Source organism: Pelophylax lessonae (assembly GCF_965119305.1).
Source record: "Pelophylax lessonae genome assembly, chromosome: 6".
Taxonomy (NCBI): domain Eukaryota; kingdom Metazoa; phylum Chordata; class Amphibia; order Anura; family Ranidae; genus Pelophylax; species Pelophylax lessonae.
This window is the reverse complement of record NC_138773.1, coordinates 135,127,594-135,148,095: the sequence shown is the minus strand read 5'-3', so window position 1 is coordinate 135,148,095 and position 20,502 is coordinate 135,127,594. Positions and strand designations below refer to the sequence as shown.

The 20,502-nt window shown below is 40.9% G+C and overlaps 2 protein-coding genes across 2 annotated transcripts in view; one reads left to right on the top strand and one right to left on the bottom strand.

Annotated features, from left to right (window-relative positions):
- The window catches only part of SNX29 (sorting nexin 29), a gene marked incomplete at its 3' end in the record, with an annotated part of 1,499,164 nt that extends 1,497,046 nt beyond the window's left edge, over positions 1 to 2,118 (top strand). The window contains exons 17-18 of the mRNA XM_082261720.1: positions 1,526 to 1,665; positions 2,109 to 2,118. Coding sequence (XP_082117846.1) covers positions 1,526 to 1,665; positions 2,109 to 2,118 — 150 coding nt within the window. The remainder of the gene's footprint in view (positions 1 to 1,525; positions 1,666 to 2,108) is intronic.
- Positions 2,119 to 7,219: 5,101 nt separating this feature from the next.
- Positions 7,220 to 9,168, bottom strand: LOC309558654 (syncytin-2-like; the record flags this gene model as incomplete). The annotated part of the gene is made up of 2 exons (XM_082261719.1): positions 7,220 to 7,473; positions 8,703 to 9,168. 2 exons carry the CDS (start codon positions 9,166 to 9,168, stop codon positions 7,220 to 7,222), a joined length of 720 nt encoding a protein of 239 aa, XP_082117845.1.
- Positions 9,169 to 20,502: the final 11,334 nt, after the last annotated feature.

Genomic DNA, 20,502 nt, shown 5'->3' with positions numbered 1-20,502 from the left:
TTAGCTTGTAAACACCAAATGTCAAAAATAGGCCTAGGCAAGTGGCTAGGATGCATGATGATGCTCCTTGGATGTTAGGCCCCTCTATATGGCTAGGCTGTGAAAAAGTCTCACACATGTGGTATTGCCATACTCAGGAGGAGTGGCAGAATGAATTTTGGGGTGTCATTTTTGCTGTGTACATGCTATGTGTTAGGAATATCCTATAAATTGACAACTTTGTGTAAAAAAAAAAAGTTTTCATTTTTTTCCCACATTTTCCAAAAACCTGTGGAAAAAAATGACATGTTCAAAGGACCCATAATGCCTCATAGAATATACGTTGGAGTGTTTTCTTTCCAAAATGGGGTCATTTTGTGGACTTTTCCATTGTATTGGTGCTCTAGGGCCTTTAAAAGTGTGATAGGTAGTAAGAAAGTTTTATGTGTATTTATGCTCCTAGAACGCCTGAAGGTGCTTCTTGGACGTGGAGTATCTTTTTGTGGCCAGGCTGTGTAAAAGTCTCACACATGTGGTATCGCCATACTCGGAAGGAGTAGCAGAATGTATTTTTGGGTGTAATTTTTGCTGTGTACATGCTATGTGTTAGAAATAGCTTATAAATTGACAACTTTGTGGGAAAAAAAAAGAAAAAAAATTTTTTTTCTTCATTTTCCCAAGAATTGTGGGAAAAAAATTACAACTTCAAAATACCCACCATGCCTCTTACTAAATACCTTGGACTGTCTACTTTACAAAAAGGGGTCATTTGGGCGGTATTTGTACTGTCCTGACATTTCAGGGCCTCAAGAAAGGAGATAGGCAGTCAGTACTTCTGGTGTGATCAATTTTCAGTAATTGGTACCATAGCTTCTAGACTCAATAACTTTCACACAGACTAAATAATATACACTAATTTGGGTTAATTTTACCAGAGACATGTAGCAGTATACATTTTGGCCCAAATGTATGAAGAAAAATTAATTTTTTGCAAAATTTTATAATTGAAACTAAAAAAAAGTGTTTTTTTTTCAAAATTTTTGCTCTTTTTTTGCATATATCACGAAAAAAAAAAACCCCAGTTGTGATCAAATACCACCAAAAGAAAGCTCTATTTGTGTGAAAAAAATGATAAAAAATTTGTTTGGTTACAGTGTAGCATGACTGAGCAATTGTCATTCAAAGTGTGAGAGTGCTGAAAGCTGAAAATTGGTCTGGGCAGGAAGGGTGTCAAACTGCTCTGTATGGAAGTGGTTAAAGACCCCAACATAAAGGGGTATACAATGTACGGTTAACAGCAAACACACACACTGGATGGACTGATGTATTTTTTCAACCTTTACTATGTAACTCACAAACTCACAAACTATGTAACCTTGTATGCAGTCATCTTAAGTCAATACGCCATATTCAATGTCATTGTGTAAGTGTGCACATTTGTAATACGTGTGACCATCTTAGCATCCAAAATTTCAGTTTGGTAAAGAACTGTAGTACAATATTTAGATAAATATAAGCTGTTTTTTTTTTTTTTTTTCATTTCTAGGATGCAAAATTTGTGGAGGAACGGAGGAAGCAACTACAAGTCTACCTTAGAAATGTCATGAACAAGGTCATACAAACTTTGCCAGATTTTGTTTCCAAGCCAAACAAAGAGAGATTAATAGAGATCATGCCCTTTTTTGCGTAAGTTGTCATTGATCTTCACTTCTGTATTGCCAGCATACTATTATCAGGTGCAGCTAGGGTTACCCCCTCACCTTTTGAACCAGGACACATATTAATTACACAGGTGCTGAGGCTACTAATTGAGTTTGATTAGCACCTTAATCAGTCACAGAACCTGTGTAATTAATGTGTGTCTTGGTTTAAAGGGATGAGGTGGCAAACCTAGGTGCAGCACATAGGTGTTTTGTGATGTAGATAGTTTTTCATGATTTGACAGGCAAGATTTCAACACATATAATTGGCTCACCCCCCCCCCCCCCCTCCCCCCAAGCACACACACACACACACACATTTCCTGTTTGAAACTTAGTAGTGCAGTTTTGGATTCCTCCTAAGATGGTAAATTTTGGTAACTATGGCTTCTCTTTCATTTAGTTTTGTTTTTTTTTGTTTTTTTACAGATTGAAATGAACAGGTTTATTGCTGTTATACTTTATTGTTCTGACGTCAATGCATTACTCCACTATCAACCTTGGATCAGCTGCATCTGGAGGATGTAACTTAAATCTAGCAGTCAGGCGCTCTGACTGCTGAACAATATTTTGCGTATTCTATGTCTATTGAGTGTAAAGGGAGTGAAGAGCAGGACACCCCAATACTGTCTGTTTCTCAAGGAAAGAAATGACTAGTGGCCAAATTAAATTCAAACCCGATGCCCCTAGAAATATTGGTTAAAATGATGATCCACTCATCTCTTAATACCTTGATAAAAAATGTTATTGGTCTTGAAGTTTTTGCAAATGCAAGTCACACGTCTACATTTACAAAGTTTATGCATCTATAGGATTTTGTTGTTAATCAGGTTTCAAAAGTAGCCTATTTGATTTTATATTATCACTGGAAAATGTAAACAGTTTATTTTTAACCAATAAATCAATAAATAAACCCAATAGTGATAATGGATTATTGAGTGATTTTTTAATTAATGGTTCAGTCTGCTTATTTATGTCTTGAAGTTAAGCAGCAATATCTGATCATTACAGTTTCTTACTTGCCTTCCCCTAACCTCATGATTATGACATTTGGCTTTAAGTTACACAAGGCAGCCGGGCCCCATCACAGAATTTTCAACAAGGCTAAAGAGTATTAGGTCTTGGGAGGGGAGTGACAACCTACACTAATTCCTGAAATCTCAGTATATCAAATTGTATAGCTTCAGTCTCATTATAAAGAAAAATAGATGAGTTCAGATGAATTTTCAGTTGAGTTATAGAAACATTATTTTTTCCTATTTTTAAAAAAAATACATGTCAGTGATAATACATTACAGGTGTGTTAATATTTCATCTGGGCAATTATAGCAAAATGTGCTTGTTTAACAACTTAAACTCTGCACCTGTTTACTGCTTGTGGCACATGGCAATTAATATAAAAATTGATTCTGCAAAAAAAGTGTAGCACTTAGACTATGTAACAATGAACACTTTGGCCAGGACTATGTTATACAGTGCAGGAGTCAAGACTATGTAAAGTACAACACCGGTTATATAGTGGATTATGTAACATATTCAGTGCAGTAATCATGGCTGTAACACAACATAACAACTACAGTGAACAACACAGTGCAGTAGTCAAGACAATGTAATGCATGGCATAGCATATACAGCTCAGCAGACAGAGTGCAGGGTTCATTCAAGACTATGTTATGTACAAAGTACAACATAGTACAAAGTGTGAAGGGGTCAGGACTATGTAACGTATTAAAGGAAAAGTATGGCCAAAGCTTTTTTGGCCATACTTCTCCTATGGAGACAGCGGGCTTCAGCCTGCTGTCAGCTGGTGTCACAAAGCCAGTCCAGGCTCTGAAAAGATCCCGACCATATAGTCAGGATCCACCTAGAAGCCTGGAATGACACCAGGCTCAGCCTCTCAGCGATCCGCTGAGAACCTGAGCCAGCCCCTCCTGCCCCCTCCACAGCTCAGAGCTGCAATTTGCACTGGAGGGAAGAGCAGAGAGCCGCTGACTGACAGTTACAAAACTCTGCTCAAAGCAGAGGGGAGAACTGTGGGATCAGTTGTGTTTGATCATTCAGTTCTCACTGCAGAGCTGGCAGGGGACAGATGCAACATCCGATTTATACACTCCTAGGTGAGTAGAAATGTTTTTTTAAATCCTTAACTTCTCTTTTAAATGCAATAGCCAGATCTGTGCAGTATATAAAGTGCAGAAGTCAGGAGTATGTAGTGTATAGAGTATAGTGGTCAAGATTATTTAGTTTATTGACTGTGCTTAGGACTATGTAATGTACATAATAATTTTATACAATGAATTGGTCAACTATGCATGGTGCAACAGAGTATACAATGCAGGGGTCAGGATTTTGTAATTGCATAGCACATCTTGCAGAGTGCAGTGGTTAGGATGTTTGTGTGCCCCCATAACATTGGTGTTGGGTGGTCTGTGTGCCCTACAGCATTGGTTTTTAGTGGTTGTTATACTCCTTCACTTTGTTGGTCCATGCATCTCCTTTTATATTGGGGGTCAGTATGCCCCCACATTATTGGTGTTCAGTGTGCTCTCTTACATTTGTGGCCAGTATAATCCTTTATATTGATGTTCAGTGTGACATCTTTACTTTGGTGGGATCAGTGGCAGTGGTGCAGATGGTTGGATCAGTAATAGTGGTACGATCAGTAGCAGTAATAATGGTACGATCAGTAGCAGTGGTGGGGAAGATGGGATCAGTAGCAGAGGGATGGTGGGGGGGGTGGGATCAGTGGCAGTGGTGGTGGGGAGGATGGGATTAGTGGCAGTGGTGGTGGGGGGGTGACATCAGGGGCAGAGGGATAGTGGTGGAGGTAATAGGATCAGGGGCAGAGGGATGGTGAGGGAGGATGGGATTAGGGGCAGAGCGATGGTGGTAGGGGGGTAGGATCAGGGGCAGATGGCTGGTGGTGGTAGGATGGCATCAGGGGCAGAGGGATGGTGGTGAGGCCCCCTAAATGCCTACACCTCTTACATCCTTCTGAGTGCCCCCTCAGTAATGGTGGTGGGGGTGGGATTAGTGGAAGTGGTGGTGGGGGTGTGAGATCAGTGGCAGAGGGATGGTGGTGGGAGGGATGGGTTCAGGGGCAGTGGGATGGTGGTGGGGGATAGAATCAGGGGCAGAGGGATGGTGGTGGGAGGAATGAGATCAAGGGACTGAGGGATGGTGGTGGGGAGATGGGATCAGGGGCAGAGGGATGGGGATGTGATCAGGGGCAGAGGGATGGTGGTGGGGGGATGGGATCAAGGGCAGAGGGATGGTGGTGGGGGAATGGGATCAGGTGCAGAGGGATGGTGGTGGTGGGGATGGCATCAGGAGCAGAGGAATGGTATTGGGAAGATGGGATCAGTGTCAGTAACACTCACTTGCTTTTAGTTTCAGTCCATTTCCTCTCCTTGCTCAGTGCTCTCAGTCTGAACTCACAGTGCGTCCAATAATGGCTCTCCCAACATGGGGACACTATCTGCACATCTGCTCACAACGAGGAAAGCTCCTCCCCCTTCACTCGACTGGCCTGTCAGCTAATCAGCTGACTTCCATCTCCACTCCAGTTTCCTCCTCCTGACATGGATCTGCTTTGAGGAATGATCGGAGCGCTGTGCCAGTAACAGTGAGTGCTCACTCAGGCACAGTGTTCATGATCATTGCCTGTAACACTAGAAATGGCGAGCGGCAGCAGGCGGCAAAACCCCCCCCCCCCCCTGCTCTCCTCCACAGTGTACTGCTATGTGAAATGCCCCAATCATTGCCTAGAACCGGGCAGAATCAGGTGGGTGGGCGCCCCCCCCCCACAGTGGCAGAACGCCAGGGCCCGGTCGCAAGTATGACTGCTGCGACCCTGATAGTTCCGCCACTGCATTACGCACTCCTGAGACCTGGACACTGAGTTACACCCTCTAGAGCCCTGTGCTCTGTCACTACGCGTTCCTGAGCACTGTGGTCTGTGCACTACAAACTCCTGTGCCCTACACTATATACACTATTTAAACATACCACTGCACTGTGTACGCCGGGCCTTGTTCGCATATGTTCTTTTTATCCCGGTGCACTCAGTTTTATTCATGTCAATTTAGACAGAGCAGCTGCACAGACTTTTTGCATGGGCGTACGCTTATGTGAGTCCTACCATTCTCCTGACCACTGTACTCTTTTATACTAAATTGTGTCTTGGATCTTAATGTACATTTGATGCGCAAGTAACTCCGTTGAGCTAATAAGTGCACTTTTGGATATTAATATACATCAAACGCAATTAATCCCATTGTCCTAAAAAGCACAGTTATCAGCTCTTTTGTATAAAGTAATGGAGCATGCTCAGCAGTATCCAATAATACAGACACACAGGCTGTTATCACAGCCGTTTATTTATGAGACAACAAAGGGACAACAGCAGGAAAAAATGGCTGTACAACATCAGCCAATCAGTTACAAATGTTCAGATGACATAACGGCTTCCCGCCATTGGTGTGTGGAAATCCACACACCGTAGCTAACAAACAATGAAACCTATGTGTAGCAGAATTTGCGCCTAACACGCCACAATGAAACCACCAGCGCGTAGAACCGCGAACGCTGCTCTGTTCAAACTTGTGCACATATTCCCGCCACTAATACTGACGTGAATCCCACTCAGCAAGGCCCAGAGAACAATGCCTAATAGGATTATACTACTGTTTCCATAGACGTCAGGCTATCTGCAAGGAAAGAGCCATGCTGTTTTCACTGTGGTGATCAGGCACAGTAGAAAGATGAGCATGTATCCCTTTATAAAGGCAGATAGATATCAAAATGATATTGACTTCACAGAGCAAACATATCCCCGCCAAGTGAAAAAAACTGCACATTATATAGGGGCCCCCCCTCGCAGTCATATCCTTGCTGCTTGATCCTTGAACGCCGCACTGCAATACACATAGATCTCTACCAGCAAACAGACCAAACAGATGTGTAGAGCGAATGCGTCTACACATCTAAGGGAAGGTTTTCACTGCCAGTAGTCTTTCCTCAATGCCGGTTTGTCTGTACGCTCTCTAATGAGCGTATTGCAAGCAAATCGACAACAGGAACCATAATAACAAATTAAACAAAACACATCTTGAAAAATGTCCACATTAGTCCTAATAAAATGTCCAAATTTGTCATATGCTCCCATGTGTCCCTCGAATAATCTTGATCTTCTTCTTCCAAATAAACAGAACAGCTCTACTCATACATAAAAACAATCTATTTAAAAAACTTAGAAAGAAAGCTAACGGAATCAGTGTTGACACGTTGACTTAAAAGAAAACGAATGTTGACACGCCACGTTGACTTAAAAGAAAACGAATGTTGACACGCAGGTTCCGTTTTTCGTGAGGTGACTCAGAGAGAGGACATGAGGTGGTGGGTCGTCTTGATCGTCAGTCAGTTTGGAATCCTAAGCATCTGTTGCATGGGTTGGATTTCAGGGAGTCTTGTCTCAGCAATAAGAATGTGGTGGTCTGCTCGGGCTTTGGTGACTCTATTGATCAGACAACAGGACAATCTCACAACGCGTATAGAGAGAATAGAAACAAAAACAACATAAGTATATATACTCCTATTTCCTTCAACCAAGATCCAATGGAGAACAAGAAATCCCCAAAACTTCCAAAAGCCTTAAAATGATTCCAACCTTCACTAGCTATAGCTCTGGCACTGCCTTGCAGGAAAGTAACCTTATCCATATGGGCTTGAACCTTGTAACTGGTGTCTGCTATCCAGGTACAACAGTCTTCTCCTATGAATTCACAGAAACCCCCTGTGATGGATCACCCTGTCCCTGGATTGTAAACCCTTTTGTTTCATTCTCCTATGAGTTTGGGATATTGCCTTTTATTTAATTTTATGTTCACTTTATTCTTTTACCGAACAACTGAACAGTCAGACTCCTAGCCGATTGCTAATATTATCGGCTTAGCCACTTGTCTTCCACACATTGTTGAATATGCTAATACTGTTTGTGTATTGAGATGGAATGTGGTATGTGGATTGTGCCTGTCCCATTGTTAAATGTTAATGACCTCACATTGTTCTGTCCAGATGGCTAGATAATTAGTTTAGGTTAATTCTGTTCCTGTATACACTTTTATCTGCATATGATACTGTAATCAGGCAGAGGGGAGGGATTGTGTACACTGTATGGGAGTGTAAAGCCTCGTACACACGCAACGAATTTCCGCAGACCGGTCGTCCGTCTTTTGTCCAGAGTCGTGTCTGTTGTTTGGAATGTGCTCTAGACTGCACACAAATTTTCCCGCATGACAGAATTCTACTTCAGAAGTGATGTCATGTGTTGGATTGCTTTGTATGTGTTCTTTCATCTCTGAGCATGCCTAGTCTTGCTCATAAGATTTTTCCCCATCGAAATCTGTACTAATGAGATGAAAATCGGACGTGTTTTGATGGTCGACAAAAATTTTATAGCCTGCACACCAGGATTTTTTCGGCCGGAAAGTCGGAGTCGGTTGTCGGAAGCATCAAAATCGGTCGTCGGAACGAAAATTCCCGGGCCGAATTTCCACTCGTGTGTACGGGCCTTTAAACTCTATTTTCATTGGATTGTGAATTTCAGGGCCTGTTCCCAACAAGGTCCACCTGGGCGGTAACCTTGTTGTGGAAAACTGTATAAAAGAGCAGCTGTACCATTAAAGTTTGAGTTATACTTCACCCTCAATCTAAAGCCCTGTCTCTCATTGGGGGAACCTGTTACAAGGGATTGGTATGCTCTTCATACTCCCTTGGATAATCACTAAGCTCTTGTAAGAGCTTGTTCCTGTGCCTGCTTCACCTCTGGGGAAAGAGGTTCACCCACTGGAACCTAGAGCCTTGTCGTAGGTCCAGGGTGGGTAGGAGACGGCGAGACCCCAACCAAGCTGAGGCGGTTCGTGGGGTCTGAGGTGGTTATGTTGTCTGGTGGAGTGCTCGGGAAGCACTAGGAGCATCCATCAATGGAGGTACACAGTCGGGGAGCCGGTTGATCTGTTACACCCCCCTTGGAAGCTAACAGATAATAAAGTGCCATCTTTTCCTCCAGTACAAGAGTCTTCATTTGTCGTTGTTCCTGAGTAATCTCCCTTACTGCTTCAACGGTCTCATTGAACATCTCATCCACAATGGATGAGAAATAGTTCAATCGCTTCATAAGTTCAATCCCCCACTTGATCCAAGCTGGGAACCATGTCCAGGCCTGGTTGTGGTTGGAGAACAGTTCCCTGCTAGTTCTCCCTGACATCCTTGACTTCCTTCGCACCAGCAGAATCTCACGATTGGCTGCATCGTATGTTGCCGGTACAAGCTTCACTAAAGCACATGAACCACTCACATTAGGGGGAATTACCTTATAAGCGACAGAACCACATAAGAAATAATAAGGACCTGTCAGAACCGTACAGGAAGAATTTCTCTGACAGTCACAGGCACTAAGTAGTGACATAATAGACTGGGGGATTGCCATCTCAGTCCGAACATCACACCCTTCCTTCCAGCAGATATAATCTGGTCTTTTGGTGTCATTAAAGAGACCAAGGGTTTCATTGGTAAGATCCTACAAATCTATTTCCTTTGCTAAAACTAAAGTCTTGATACCCATACTGGATTAGAAAGCAAAGAGCAGGAGCTAGAGCTAACGTTAAAACTATAACTGATGTTACCCTCTTGGAATGTGTCATTAGGTTCTATAGACAAGTGTCATCTAGCTTTGAGATGGGAAATGGGACTAGACAGGGTTGTCCTCTTTCGCCTTTATTGCTCATCTTGTTATTGGAGCGCCTACTGGCATCAATTAGGAACAATGTAGATATAAAGGGGGTGAAGATTGGACAAGACGAACATAAAGTTGCAGCCTCTGCAGATGACGTTTTATTCTGTGAGGAATACCAGAATTTGTCTGCCTAATGTTATTAAAGAGTTGATGAAATATGGAGAATTATCCAACTTTAAGATAAACCCAATTAAACTGGAAATATTAAACATCGGACTGAATAAAAAAGAATAGGTCTTGCAGGGGGAATTTCCTTTTACTTGGGCAAAGTCCAAGTTAAAATATTTAGGGATAAACATACCATCTTTGGAAAACTTATATGTAGCTAACTATATACCTTTGCTGGAGTCAAATATTAGGAAAATATTGAGCCGCCCAATATCTTGGTTGGATAGAATTAACATGTTTAAGATGACAATTTTACCTAAAATTATATACAAATTCCAAATGCTACCAATTTCTATTCCACCAGCCTATTTTAAAACACTAAAAGCTATACTATTGAAATATATTTGGCAAGAGAAAAAACCAAGAGTGCAGTGAGCAACTCTTAGCAGGGATAAATTAGCAGGGGGATTAGGGGCACCAGATATTAAGAGATATTACACAGCAACTATACTTTCACGAATTATAAATTCGACAAAGAGAGATTTGGAAAAAAAGATGGGTAGGGCTGGAATTTTTGTTAGGTCAAGCACAACTAGATAGGAATATTTGGATTCCGCCAAAGTATAGGGAAATACATGAGGAGACACACGAAATGACGAGAGTGTTGTATAAGACCTGGGATGCTTTTTACAAGCAGGCCATGCGGGAATACAACTCTCCATTATTATCATTAGAGGGAACAACATTTTTTTTACCTGGGTTAGAGGAAAAATTTGGGGGAGGGTTAAGAGACTTAAGATTAAAAGATATAACACACAAAAAAGAGATTATGGTATTAGATGAACTTAACACAAAGAGAAATTTGACACTGAATGAATGGAGTTATAGACAAGTATCACATTTTGTTGGATCCCTGCAACAACCCATCAGATCAGGAAAGGAATTATTTCCTATGCAAAAACAATGCGATCCGCAAAAGAAGGTTAGACGCGGTTTGTCTCAGGTATATAAGATACTTACTGATCTGGTGGGATTGATACTTACTGATCCATTTATTGAGAAATGGGAAAGAGAAATTGGAGTTAGTCTGGAAGACCAGGGAGAGAAAAACCATGTTGAGAGCTGTCCACTGTACTGCTAGAGATGTGAATACCACAGAGACAAATTATAAATGGTAAAAAAGGAAAATATAACTGCGCTAACTAATGAAACACAGCAGCAACTTAAATTGTGACAAGCAAAAGTAAGTATGTAAAGGGCTAAGTTGCGCTAGTAAGTACTGAATCGACAAATGATCATCAGATAAAGCACAATATTGATAGTCCACAGTGATAACAAGTCTGTATCCAAATGGCAGGCACAGTCCAAATTTCAAAATTCCAGTATCAGATGAATAAACCAACGTTCATATCTCCTTACCAGAAAGCGGAATAGAGTTCGCCCAAAAACTCATATCAGATCAGTTCACCCAGCCTCCAATCGATATGTTCAGATATTCCTCACATTCACAGGTGATAGTCATATATGGAAGAAAAATTGAAACTCCATAGGATAATATTGTTAAATATTATTGGATCACCCTGAGGAGTGCACACTGTCACCAGAAGGCTGATAGTATAAAGCACCAGCACCCTTAAGTCCCAAATGCTTACCAGATGGTAAATATTTTGTGATAAGTAAGGAATGGAAGTGACACACAGAGACCTCTCCCGACACCACTGCCTCTTACCAGATTTTAGTAGGTTCAAGCCAAACAGTTCGTCGTCCTGTCCTCGGAGCCAATAACTCTAAAGATCACTCCAAAGCAAGATAGGGTTCACCCTCAAACACAGATGTAATTGAGTCGACCAGCCTCAGATGAAAGTGCTCAGGTTCGCCTCACATCAATCAATGGTTAGTCAAATGTGGAAAAAATAGACTCCATAGCATAATACTGTTATTGCTTGAAAGTCACCCCAAGAGGTGCACACCATCACCAGAGTCCCCAGGCAGAGCACCAACACCCCTATGCACCAAATGCTTACCAGATAGATAAAGCCTTAAGTGAAAAAAAGGGAATATATACACAGAGGACCCCTCCCAGCACCACTGCCGCTTACCAGACTGCAATGGGTTAAAGCCACTCTCTCCAGAAGCCAATCCTTGGAGCAGGTATCACCGGGAGGATATTCTTAAGCTAGCTTAAGAATATCCTCCCGGTGATACCTGCTCCAAGGATTGGCTTCTGGAGAGAGTGGCTTTAACCCATTGCAGTCTGGTAAGCGGCAGTGGTGCTGGGAGAGGTGGGAGAGGTCCTCTGTGTATATATTCCCTTTTTTTCACTTAAGGCTTTATCTATCTGGTAAGCATTTGGTGCATAGGGGTGTTGGTGCTCTGCCTGGGGACTCTGGTGATGGTGTGCACCTCTTGGGGTGACTTTCAAGCAATAACAGTATTATGCTATGGAGTCTATTTTTCCCACATATGACTAACCATTGATTGATGTGAGGCGAACCTGAGCACTTTCATCTGAGGCTGGTCGACTCAATTCCATCTGTGTTTGAGGGTGAACCCTATCTTGCTTTGGAGTGATCTTTAGAGTTATTGGCTCCGAGGACCGGACGACGTACTGTTTGGCTTGAACCTACTAAAATCTGGTAAGAGGCAGTGGTGTCGGGAGAGGTCTCTGTGTGTCACTTCCATTCCTTACTTATCACAAAATATTTACCATCTGGTAAGCATTTGGGACTTAAGGGTGCTGGTGCTTTATACTATCAGCCTTCTGGTGACGGTGTGCACTCCTCAGGGTGATCCAATAATATTTAACAGTATTATGCTATGGAGTTTCAATTTTTCTTCCATATATGACTATCACCTGTGGATGTGAGGAATATCTGAACATATCGATTGGAGGCTGGGTGAACTGATCTGATATGAGTTTTTGGGCGAACTCTATTCCGCTTTCTGGTAAGGAGATATGAACGTTGGTTTATTCATCTGATACTGGAATTTTGAAATTTGGACTGTGCCTGCCATTTGGATACAGACTTGTTATCACTGTGGACTATCAATATTGTGCTTTATCTGATGATCATTTGTCAATTCAGTACTTACTAGCGCAACTTAGCCCTTTACACACAAATTATAAATGCCTCGCGAGATGATACATAACGCCAGTCATTGCGCATCGATATCAACCAGAGAAGTCAGAACTGTGTTGGAGAGGGTGTCCAGTTGAAAGTACGATACATATTTGCTGGGAATGCCCTAAGATACACACATTTTGGTTATCGGTACAACATCTTATTAATCAGATCACCAGAGAAAAAGTTGTAGATGACCCTTGGGTATGCCTATTTCATAGAGTAGATGGTCCCTTAAAGAAGCATAGAAATACAATTGTTCCAAATTTACTTAATGCTGCTAAGGTAGCAATTCCAAAGAGATGGTTTGAATTAGAAGCTCCCACTATAGAGGAATGGTGTAAGAGAGTGGAATATATTTATATTATGGAAATATATGTGTTGCAGAGATGAAGGTCTGACTGATATCTTTTTAGTTAAGTGGAAAATGTGGAAAGACTTTAAAATAACTGGAGATTTATACCAATATGGGAAAACAAAGTATAGAAGATATAAGAAATATTTAGAAGATGAATATAAAATTGGCAGAATAGGGGAAAAAATGGGGGGGGGGGGAGATGAGGGAGGGAATAAGGTTGGGGTTATATATGAAAAATGTTATACGTTTTGTAAAAGAACTAGCTTTCTTCTTCTTCCTTTTGTATTGATTTTATTGTAAAATTGATTATACTGTAACAATAAAAAATATAATAAAAAAAAAGGTTCTATAGACAAGTGTCTCCTGGTCATCTTTGCAAGTTTCTCATAATTCTTTATACCAATGTGAACATCGTATATAGCATGAACTGCTGCCATTGCTGAGGTGTAATGGCTCGGTGTGGATTTAGAACAAACCCAGCAATTGGTCCTTTTCACCATCTTAGCTAGTTGGAGATGCATTCTAAACAATAGGTTGGGATGCTTTTCATCATTACCCTTGCTAAAATACACTAAGAATATAAATAAAACCGATACTCCTTCTTCTTTGATGTAATTGAGTAGCTTCTTGCAGTGGCTGGCGTGCACCCAGTTGTCGTGTCCCTCAAGCTTTAAGGAAGTCAGCGTTGTAAGTTGGAATGGTCAGGTGTATCTCGGTTCTAGTCCCATCCTTTGATGTTTCCTCACAACAACCCAATCACCTAGTTGAAAAGAATGTACACCGGTTATTGTGTCAGGGTACGGGAGAGACTCCCGAACCCTGTGATGGACCTTTTGGAGCTCCCTTTGCAGGGACTGTACATACCCCGTCAGCTGAAATTGTAAAGATGACAGCTGCTGAGGAAAGTACAATCCAGTCTTTGGTTGACTCCCAAACAAAACCCATTGGGCTATCTAGGGGCATTCCTGATGGAGTAGAGAGCTATGGGGAGACATTTAGGCCATGGTTTTCCAGTATCAGCCATATTTTTTTGAGATTATTTTCCTATTGATCCCATTTAGCTGTTCAACCTTGATGTGAAAAGCCTTACATACCTCTGCAGAGATCTGACCGGTGCAGTGGGAGCCGCGATCTGACTCGATCATTTCAGGTAGACCCCAGCGACTTACCATCCAGGGTAAAATACCTTGAACCATCCACAAAAAGGTTCTTAGCGTCTGGGATGGGAGTCTCCTTCACCGGACTGACAGCCACTGATTCCCATTCCATCAAAGAAAGGCAGTCCTGTTATTCCTTAGCATGTTGTCCTACTAGGTAGGAAAATTGGTTAGGGGTTGAGAGATTAGTATTGTTAGTTTGAAAGTTTTGAAAATTGTCATTTTTCCTACCATTATATCCCCCCCCCCTTCCTTCTCAATAACAGGAAGAAGAGATGTTGGGTTTAAATGATGCATCATCTTAGCGTCAGTTTAGTAGGTGTTAGGAGAGTCACTACGTACCTAGTTAGTCTGACAGCAGAAAGGTGTTTTGTCTGGGCTTGATTTAGCATCTCCTGCACTGAATGGGGAGTATAGAGGGTCAATAAGGAGCACAAAACAATATCACCTACTTTCTGTAACAATACAGAGCAGGCGGCCACAGCTCGTACACATTCCGGTGAGCCTCAAATGATTGGATCTAGGGCAGTTGATGAGTACATCATGGGTCAGTACCTGGACCCATGTAGTTGGGTCAATACTCCAGTTGCATGGCCCTTGCTTTCATGGCAAAAAAAGATAAAAGGGTAGGTCATGGTAGGAAGACCTAAAGTAGGTGCTTTGGAGAGTTCCTGGGTCAAATCCTGTAGGATTGACCAGTTGTCATAAGACAATTGAAAAGGTGTTTGTGATGTGATTCATAAAGGGGTCCCAGTTTGGATGATATACTGTATTAGGGACCCAGTCTCTGCAGTAATTGACAAGTCTGAGAATGGCTCTCCATTGCCAAGTGTTCTGAGATCTCTGAATGTTTTATAAGGTCTCTACTCTCTGGGTGGTTAGATGTCGGGTACCCTGAGATGTGCAATGTAACCTCCTCCTTGCAGAACTGTAATGATCTTGTTCAGAGCCCTTAAATCATGTACAAATCGGTATGTTGTTTCCTGGCCTTATCTGTCTTTGTAGCCACTGGCAACATATTTCAAAGACATTTATTTAAGCAAAGATCCTTCTAAAATGTTATGTTACTTACTAAAAAATAAAAAAAACAGACTGAATGTTGCTTTAGATAAAATGCAAGAGATGTTGGACCCGGCGCTACCACTTTAAAATAGTATTGTGCAAATATGTGCTGTAAAAAGTGCATGTGTTGCAATCAACAAAGTGAAAAGTGCTACGTGCCGTTTAAAACCAACAATAGGTATTAACCTGGGCTGTGCTCATTGTGCCACATTAAAATGTCATATACCATACATTTATACAAAGTGCCAAGTGCTGATAAAACCAAGTGCCACGTGTTGTGATCCGTGCTAAAACAATATATGGCGCCGGCGGATGTTTCCACCAGAAAAAGCACCGCTGCTTACCGCACTCTTAAGCCTTTGACTCGACACTTCTTGGTCACTACAACAAAGAATAAACCTCCATTGCGTAGCATTTGTTGTATAAAGCGAAAATATTTAGCATCCACTCACAGTTTGGGGAGTTCACGATCAGCTTGAATGGTGTTCGCCGGGTCGCTTCCGCGTTCCACTGGCTCAAACCACCAAAACCGGAAGTGACGTATTGACGTACACAAACCACGCCCTACGCGTTTCGTCATACGACGTCATCTGGAGCGTGCCATCTCTCATTACTCCCGGTCTTTTTATAGGCTGGGATGGCGCCAACTTGGTGTACCTAATTTGAGGCCGGATACGGCGGCCATCTTGGTGCACCCATCCCATAACCTAAAGAATGTTTATTCATCATGTGAACTCCCTTCATGTTGTGTTTGCCGTACATAAAAACAACAATATACTTTATTAACCACAGCGTACGACTAAAGACAATTACTATGTTTAAAATACATTTGTGCAAATAGTGATGTGTCTGGTTTAATCGGAGTGAACTGATAACCAGTGTGTGCCGTGATTGAAAAATAAATAGATATTGATTAAAATATTTTTATTATTATGTGACAAAGTGATACGTGCCTAAACTATACTCAATACATAAAATATAATGTATAAAATCGTGGGCCCATGTGTCTATGCAATTGGTGCTAGACTATAAAAGAAGTGCCCATACATGTAACAATTAATCGGTGAGATGAAATCGTGCTGAAAAAATATTTTTTTAAAAAATTTTGTAAAATAGTTTATATTTTTTGTAATTGAAGTCCAAAGACGGTTCTCACGTTTTTAGACGAAAATCAATAAAATGAAAAATAAATAACAATGTATATTCATTATAAGATCCAGAAAAATCCAGAAAAAAACGGGGAGGACGTTAGAGTAAGGAAACCATTGCAGTGGGACACTTGGAATATTCTTATATGATGAGGAGAGACATTGGGACAGAAAGAATATAAGAAATAAAATTCCAAAAAATATAAAAATATATATAAAAATATAAAATATATATAAAATATATATAAAAATTCCAAAAATCTGTAAATTGCGATTATCCATAAAAGGAGAACTTTAAGGAGGACTAAATCTGCATCAGAGGAGAATGTTATCTTGCTTGGATGTATATTAAAATAAAAATAAAAATAAAAGAGATAAAATTCCAAAGTTAAAAATCCAAGGCTCAAAAAACGGGAGTTAAAAATCAGTGATAAAACAGTTCAGATCAATGTCGATATTCAAGCCTTTGGGTTGGAGGGTCTGCATTTGATATATCCACTTAGTTTCGTTTTTTGACACATCAATTTTCTTGTTGCTACCTCTCCAGTTATTTTTGATTTTATCAATGGCATAGAAAACCATTACCGTGGGGTCTTGAGAGTGGTGGAACTTGAAGTGTCGTGATAAACTATGCTTCTCCAATCCCTTACGGATGTTCTTTACATGCTCCCTTATGCGGACAAATAAGGGTCTGGTGGTGCGGCCTACATATTGTAATTTACAAGGGCACTCTACCACATAGGTTACATGAGTACTGGTGCATGTAATGGTCTCCTTTATTTCATATGTTTTTCCTGTGCTTTGTGCCACAAAGGACGTTGTTTTTCTTTTCTTCTCCTTCGACGTTTTGCAAGGCAGGCATTTTCCGCACCTGAAGAAACCCTTTAAACTGGTTGGGAGATTTATTTTCTTAGGAGGGTTAATAACGTTATGCACCAACCTATTCCTCAGGTTTGGTGCTTTTCTGTATATGAAGGTGGGTTTGGAAGGGAGGATATCTTTAAGTGTTGTGTCTGCTTGTAGGATTGGCCAGTGTTTTCTTACAATTTTCTCTAAGGCCTTGTGCTGGGTGTTGTATCCTGTTAAAAAAGCAAACTCACTACTCTTATTTACACTTTTTCTGTTTGGTGCCTCCTTTAGCAGGTCTTCTCTATTCATTTTTTCCACTATTTTCTTGATGTTAATCAGTTCACTTCTTTTATACCCTTTTTCCATGAACCTGTCGATCAGTAATTCCGCTTGTATTTCAAAATCTCTTATGTCACTACAGTTCCTTCTGATTCTCATCAGTTGCCCTTTGGGGATATTCCCTAACCACTTGGGGTGGTGACAGCTATTTTTGGGAATGTACCCGTTCCGATCAGTTTTTTTGAAATACGTTTTGCTGGTTAGTCTCCCTTCCTTTTTGGTTAATTCCAGGTCCAGGAATGCAATATGTTCATGGTGAAAGGTCCCTGAAAAAGTGATGCCATATATGTTCATGTTGATTTCATCAAAGAAATTCTGTAGGGATTCCTCGTTTCCTTTCCACACGATAATGATATCGTCGATGTATCGACGATAATATTTCAGGTTATTCCTTGGTACGCTGAACACTTGCTCCTCCTCCCACTTTTGCATAAACACGTTTGCCACGCTGGGGGCGTACTTGGCCCCCATAGCTACTCCTTTCTTCTGAACAAAGTAATTCCCCTTGTACCAGAAATAATTTGATTCCATTGCTGTTTTCAATCCCTCCAGTATATATCCGATCTGCACCTCCTTCATATCTGTGTGGGTGTGCAGGGCCCAATCCACTGCTTGTAGGCCATCCTGTTGTTTTATGTTGGTATAGAGGGAGTTTACATCGATTGTTACCAAGATGTCACTCTCCTCTATTTCCAGATCCTTAATTTCTGCTAGCAATTGCTTGCTGTCCCTTAAATAGGATTTTCCTACTGGGACCAAAGGCTGTAGGAACTGGTCAAGATACTCCCCTAACCTTGAATGCACAGAGTTAATTCCGCTTACAATGGGGCGGCCTGGTGGTTTTTTATCATCTTTATGTATCTTCGGAATATAATAAATAACTGGGGTTTTTGGTTTCTCCAGGCAAATGTATCTGGCCTCCTTTTTGTTTAAAATTCCCAGATCTCTTCCTTTATCCACGTATTTCTGTAAAGTTTTTTCAAATCCTTGTTTCGGGTCACCTCTAAGCTTGATATAGGTGTCCTTTATATTGAGTAGGTTCTCCATCTCCTCCTCGTAATCTTTTTTGTTTAAGATCACAAGTCCTCCTCCCTTGTCTGCTGGCCTTATTATTACTCCCTTCCTTTTTTCCAACTTCTTAATGGTGTCCCATGTATTTTTCTCTTTTCTGTTTTGAATTCTCAAAGCTCTTATGTCTGCTTCCACCATCCGTTTAAAAACCTCCAAATTCTCGTTCTAAAGATTTTTGGGGTTAAACTTGGAGCGATTTTTTAGCGACGTTTGCTTATATTCCTTCTGTGTGGATCTTTGTATCTGTTTTTGTTTTAAGGTGAAGTGTTTCTTTATGTTCAACTTTCTGACATATTTATTCAGGTCTATATAGGCCTCAAATACTGGAGGGATTGAAAACAGCAATGGAATCAAATTATTTCTGGTACAAGGGGAATTACTTTGTTCAGAAGAAAGGAGTAGCTATGGGGGCCAAGTACGCCCCCAGCGTGGCAAACGTGTTTATGCAAAAGTGGGAGGAGGAGCAAGTGTTCAGCGTACCAAGGAATAACCTGAAATATTATCGTCGATACATCGACGATATCATTATCGTGTGGAAAGGAAACGAGGAATCCCTACAGAATTTCTTTGATGAAATCAACATGAACATATATGGCATCACTTTTTCAGGGACCTTTCACCATGAACATATTGCATTCCTGGACCTGGAATTAACCAAAAAGGAAGGGAGACTAACCAGCAAAACGTATTTCAAAAAAACTGATCGGAACGGGTACATTCCCAAAAATAGCTGTCACCACCCCAAGTGGTTAGGGAATATCCCCAAAGGGCAACTGATGAGAATCATAAGGAACTGTAGTGACATAAGAGATTTTGAAATACAAGCGGAATTACTGATCGACAGGTTCATGGAAAAAGGGTATAAAAGAAGTGAACTGATTAACATCAAGAAAATAGTGGAAAAAATGAATAGAGAAGACCTGCTAAAGGAGGCACCAAACAGAAAAAGTGTAAATAAGAGTAGTGAGTTTGCTTTTTTAACAGGATACAACACCCAGCACAAGGCCTTAGAGAAAATTGTAAGAAAACACTGGCCAATCCTACAAGCAGACACAACACTTAAAGATATCCTCCCTTCCAAACCCACCTTCATATACAGAAAAGCACCAAACCTGAGGAATAGGTTGGTGCATAACGTTATTGACCCTCCTAAGAAAATAAATCTCCCAACCAGTTTAAAGGGTTTCTTCAGGTGCGGAAAATGCCTGCCTTGCAAAACGTCGAAGGAGAAGAAAAGAAAAACAACGTCCTTTGTGGCACAAAGCACAGGAAAAACATATGAAATAAAGGAGACCATTACATGCACCAGTACTCATGTAACCTATGTGGTAGAGTGCCCTTGTAAATTACAATATGTAGGCCGCACCACCAGACCCTTATTTGTCCGCATAAGGGAGCATGTAAAGAACATCCGTAAGGGATTTGAGAAGCATAGTTTATCACGACACTTCAAGTTCCACCACTCTCAAGACCCCACGGTAATGGTTTTCTATGCCATTGATGAAATCAAAAATAACTGGAGAGGTAGCAACAAGAAAATTGATGTGTCAAAAAACGAAACGAAGTGGATATATCAAATGCAGACCCTCCAACCCAAAGGCTTGAATATCGACATTGATCTGAACTGTTTTATCACTGATTTTTAACTCCCGTTTTTTGAGCCTTGGATTTTTAACTTTGGAATTTTATCTCTTTTATTTTTATTTTTATTTTAATATACATCCAAGCAAGATAACATTCTCCTCTGATGCAGATTTAGTCCTCCTTAAAGTTCTCCTTTTATGGATAATCGCAATTTACAGATTTTTTGGAAT